Source organism: Grammomys surdaster, unplaced genomic scaffold (assembly GCF_004785775.1).
Source record: "Grammomys surdaster isolate TR1022 unplaced genomic scaffold, NIH_TR_1.0 126048, whole genome shotgun sequence".
Taxonomy (NCBI): domain Eukaryota; kingdom Metazoa; phylum Chordata; class Mammalia; order Rodentia; family Muridae; genus Grammomys; species Grammomys surdaster.
This window is the reverse complement of record NW_021620860.1, coordinates 1,309,147-1,314,498: the sequence shown is the minus strand read 5'-3', so window position 1 is coordinate 1,314,498 and position 5,352 is coordinate 1,309,147. Positions and strand designations below refer to the sequence as shown.

Genomic DNA, 5,352 nt, shown 5'->3' with positions numbered 1-5,352 from the left:
GCAAGCAAGCAAGCAAGCAAGCAAGCAAGCAAGCAAGCAAGCAAGCAAGCAAGCAAGCAAGCAAGCGAGGCGTCGGGGCACAGGGCGCGACGCACCCAGGCCTGAGCCGGGAGGGAGAAAGTGAAGCTGGGAGCAGCCACTCCCAGTCTTGCTGGAATGCAGTTGGAGGGGTGGGGGGGCGAGCCGGGAGCGCGCGGCTCCCAATCACGGGCGGCGGAGGAGGTGGAGGAGGAGGGCTGCTCGAGGAAGTGCGGCGTGAAGTTGTGGAGCTGAGATTGCCCGCCGCTGGGAACCCGGAGCCCAGGAGCGCCCCTTCCCAGGCGGCCCCTTCCGGCGCCGCGCCTGTGCCTGCCCTCGCCGCGCCCCGCGCCCGCAGCCTGGTCCAGCCTGAGCCATGGGGCCGGAGCCGCAGTGATCATCATGGAGCTGGCGGCCTGGTGCCGTTGGGGGTTCCTCCTCGCCCTCCTGCCCCCCGGAGCCGCGGGTACCCAAGGTGGGTCTTGGCTTGGGGAGGGCTCGGGCCGCTGCGGCTGCGCCCACGGGCAGCCGGAGCCGCGAGGCCCCGAGAGCTCTACGGCCGGGCGGTCCGGGGCGATGGGGCGATTCCGGCTGCCGGCTCCGCGGCCCGGAGGGGATCGGAGCAGCTGGGGATGGGGCAGTCACTCGGAGGACCACACTGGAGGTCCGGACCAGCCCCTTCTGGCCACCCCGGAGTTTCTCCGGCTCCAGGAGACTCCGGGAACTCCTCGGGAAAGTTCCCTGAAACTGGTCGGAAAGTTTTCCTCCGGAGGGTGTGTGAAGCGCTGTGCGTGCGTGCGCCTGCTTCCCCCCTTCCGAGCCCCCTCACGCTTTCTCAGAGATCTTCCAGTTGGCAGCCTCCGCCTCCGGACCGGACTGGGCAGGATGCCTTCGGGGTCCCCTCTGCCCCGCCCCTCCCCCTCCCCACCCCCTCCGGTCCTTTGGGTTTAGTAAGTTACTCCAACTTCCAGCGGGGTCTCCGTGGAGGGGGCGGTGGCGAAAGTAACCCGTCCTGTCGAGCAGGGAGGACCGAGTGGCGGGTCTGCAGTTGAGTTGCCTCTTGATGGTGTCTGGGATTTTGGGGAGCAGGGGGAGGGGCAGGCATTTGTTATGAACAGTCTCTCTCTCTCTTCTCTCTTCTCTCTTCTCTCTTCTCTCTTCTCTCTTCTCTCTCTCTCTCTCTCTCTCTCTCTCTCTCTCTCTCACTCTCTCTCTCTCTCTCTTCTTTTTCTGTGCTGGGGATGGAACACCCCCATCCTCCATCCCGGTCTTTCTACTACTGTGCTGCACACTCCATAGCCTTGTTTTGAACACATTTCCTTCTATAGAGCCAACTTAAGTATTGTGAGCTGTGGGATTGTGGGGAAGCTTGGATCTTGAAGGGTGGTCTTGAGTTTTTCCGGCTTCCGTACAGTAAAGTGGGAAGGGTTCCTGGGCATTTGGGGGCAGGGCATCGAAAAGAAGTAAGGTCAGTTAGGGGTAGACAGAGAGCTGGGTTGTTTTCTTGTCTCTTTGTGATGAGGGCTGGGAGGGTAACCCAGCAGTGTGTATACTGACCCATATGTCCAGTTCTACCATAAGTGTAAACGCTGATAGTCACTCCGTGTGGGTCAGCTCTGCCGGGCTCCGTGGGTGGTGGTTTGCATGCATTCCTTCTTCAGTACTAAGAACAACTCCACAGTGGAAATGTTAGTAGCCCTCTCATTGTCCCAGGGGGAAATCCTGTGCTGGGGAATAAGTGGTGGACCCCAGGCAGTGTGACCAGCCACATGATAGGATGTATGATTCACATGAGTCTACCTGGAATGATGGGGACACTGCTTCCTTAATCAGTGGGCTGTAGTGAAGATGCAGAAAACAGCTTCTGAGAGCAGTGGATGTTCTCCAGAGGCCAGGGAGCCTGGAGGTTGGTGGGGTATCATCATCTGTGCTACCCCCCCAACTCCCTACCCCCCTTTCCTGTCAGTACACTGCTGTGCTTTCTGTGGGATACCCTGTATGTCTGAGGTGTTTATGATGGTTGTAAGTTCGTGAGTCCAGATTTGTTGCCAAACAGCAATCTCTCTGCTGACTTGGGGACATGGGATGAACTCTGCCCTCTAGGAGCTCCCTCAAGTACTGGGCTATCTCTGTGGTAAACACTGGGAGATGCCCCTTGCCTTGCTGAGGATGAAGTCTCCTTTCAGTTTCTCAGGAGGCCAGCCTTCCTTCTGACTTTCCGTTGAGAAGAGTGAGGGTAGGCCCGTCACCCAAGTCAGGGGTCTGCAGTTGGCCAGGAGTGGCCCTGTGCTGTAGAGCTGGAATCTGAGGAGTCTGCTCTCCAGACGGGGAGCAGAGGACTGCTGAGTCTTCATCCCTTCAGATGCACTGCTGGGTGCAGAGGGACAAGACAGAGTTTGTCTTGCCAGGAATGGTTAAACAGGTAGTGCACCATCAGCTGCCTCTAGCTCCAGGTTCTACCCCAGGACGGGTCTTGGACAGGTGTGTAGAGGAAAGGCGATCTGGGGAGGCCCAGAGAGTCAAGATGTTGCTGGGCTCCTTGGTACTCAAGGTTTTGCAAAACACAGTAAACACAAGTCTACAACTTTAACTTTTGCAGGGCTCATTCCTATTTCAATTCTAGTATGATTGTCTCCAAGTCCTTCCTGCATTTTGCTGTACGGGAGACTAAATAGATTCCTCTTGCAGGGGACCTGAAACTCTGTTCTCAGTTCTCACTAGGTGGCTCACATCCATCCACTTCTGGGAGATTTGAATTCTGACCTCCACAGGCACCAGGCATGTGTGTAGTGCTCACACAAGGGTAGGCAGGAATACTCACACGTATCAAATAAAATAAATCCTAACAAGGAAAAAAAAAAAAGAAAGATATGTTGCATTTCAAAATCAAATGGAAAGACTTTCTCTTCTCTCCTGTAATTACCCAGATCCTTCTCTAAACACTTCTCTCCTATTTTAAAAACGTCTCTGTGCTTCCTACATGACAGATCCTTTTCCATAGATGGCTTTGTGTCTTCTCAGCACTGACCTGTGAAGCAGGAGTACAGATGAAAAAAAAAAAAAAAAACCTCTACCTCAGAGACATGAAGAGACTTCTCGGGGGCCGTTTAGAGGTGGTCAGGGTTTTAGTTATCAAACAGGAATGGTCTGGAAAAGCCTTGGGGCAGCCAGGCAGTCACACAGGAAGTTTTCCTCTTACTCAGCATGGCCTTCCTAGCCTCTATCCCGTGCTGGAGAAGGTGCCTGAGATGGGGGCCTGAGAAGCCTTCCTGACTGCAGTTATATCCCTTTGTGTCCGGGACATGCTAGCCTTTCTCTTGGGCCCTCGTAGCAGTGCCAGGGGTGGAGGGCAGGGAGATCCAGAGACCACTAGGATGTACAGGCTCATGGGAATGATGTGGGCAGGTAAAACGGAAACTGATGGAGCCCGGGGCTGGGAGGCAGAGCAGGGGCCCAGGAAGGTGTGTCTGCACACACCTGGACTGATCCAGGAGACTCCCTTTCCTGTCCCCTGTGGGGAGCTCTCAGTGGTCTCAGGGAGTGACAGTTCTGTGATTTGCTAGGCCGGCAGTCAGGCAGAGGATGTGCAGGGGACCTCGGTCCTCAGCAGTGGTTAGGGAGTGAGCTGATGTTTGGGTTGCCGCAGGTCTGTTTACAAAGCTTCCTTCTGTTTACAGAGTGCTTCTTTTCCTCCTCTGTCTAATGCTCAGGGCCCTCTGAGGGGAGTGAGAGTTCTTACCACCAAATTGAGGTCAGTAAATATTCACCGAGGGGCCAACTAAGTCACTCGCTGTTGGGCTTAGAGATCAGTCTTGTTTAGCTTCTACCCTGGAGGTCTGAGCATATCCTCCCTGTAACCCAGGAGTAGCTAAGCCAAAAGGTTCTGGACAAAAGACTTGGAGATTAGACTCTGCTCTGACACCGGCTTCTAGACTAGAGCAGGTGTGTGTGGCAAGGGAGCCCTGGTGTCACTTGAGTGAGCTCTGGCTTCTGACCTGCTTGGGGAGCTTTGGGGATGTAGGTAGTTTCCTGGCAGGGTTTATGAACACCAAGGGAAATGCTGGCTTTCACACCCTGAGCAAGATAGCAAGTAGGGGCCCAGGATGCAGGAGGTCCTGGGTTCTCTCCTCAGTGTTGGAAGTGAAGACAAGAAAGAACACAGCTGGGGCTGAGACCCAGTTGGGAGACAAGAACCCACGTGAGACGCTCGAAGCTGTGGCTAAACCTTGATTACCAGTGTTCAGCAAGAGGGACCTAAGGACTGGGGCCAGCTCTGAGCAGAGGAATGGGTACTTATCCTCTCAGCTTGGAAGCTCTTCACTAGATGGTGCTCACACTCATTCACTCCCTCAGGAGATGCTTGTCCAGCACTCACTGTGTGGGGGCCATGGCCTTGCTCTGGGGTGGTTCTGCTTCTTACTGCTTTTGTCTCCGAGAGTTGGAAGACGGGGTTTCTGAAGGGATGCCTGTCCTGGAGCATCCTGTGTAGAATTAGAGCCTTTTGCCTCACCCTGAAATTCTTGGGACAGGATGGTTATGGGGGCCATGGTGAGAGCTGGTGGGGAGAGCACAGTAAAGAGTGAGTAGTGGGAGGCGGTCTGAGACTTGGAAAGGGTCCAAAGGCTTTCCTGGCCGTATGTCAGCATGGTGTGTGTGCGTGGGGGGGTGTCAGCTGGCAGCTTCTAGCTCCCCTGGAGGAGGTCTCAGGGTACCAATTTTCCCACCTGTCTACAAACACTTTAAGACTCTTACTCAAACCAACCACAAATCAGATAAACAAACTGGCTAGTGGGGTGTGGCTGCCACCCTTTCTGACCTCCTGCCTAGCCCAGCCACCCTGCCCTGCCTGAGCCTGTGTGTTTATTGGTCTCATTGGAGAATTATTGTGTTTTTATGTTTGTGGGGTGTGTGGCATTGATATGTGCGTGTAAGTGTGTGTATAAATATATATGTGTATGTGTGTATGGTGTGTATGTGTGTGTTTGGTATGTCTCTGTGTGTGTGGTGTGTATGTGTGTGTCTGGTATGCCTATGTATGTGTGTATGGTATGTATGTATGTGTGTCGTATGCCCATTTATGTGTATGAGTGTGTGGTGTGTCCATGTATGCGTATGTGTGTGTATCTATATATACTTATGTGTGTGTTGTGTCCATGTATTTGTATGTATGTATGTGTATATGTATTGTGTCCGTGTATGTGTCTGTGGGGGGTGTCTATGTATGTGTATGTATGTATGTGTGTGTATGTGTGGTGTGTCCATATATGTGTGTGGGTGTCCATGTATGTGTGTGTGGTGTGTCCATATGTATGTATGTGTGTTGTGTCCATGTAT

General features: G+C 53.8%; 1 protein-coding gene across 1 annotated transcript in view; it reads left to right on the top strand.

Moving 5' to 3' along the window:
* The first annotated feature begins 417 nt into the window (after positions 1–417).
* The window catches only part of Erbb2 (erb-b2 receptor tyrosine kinase 2), a 25,022-nt gene continuing 20,087 nt past the window's right edge, over positions 418–5,352 (top strand). Inside the window, exon 1 of the mRNA XM_028755202.1 lies at positions 418–493. Coding sequence (XP_028611035.1) covers positions 421–493 — 73 coding nt within the window. The 5' untranslated portion in view covers positions 418–420. The remainder of the gene's footprint in view (positions 494–5,352) is intronic.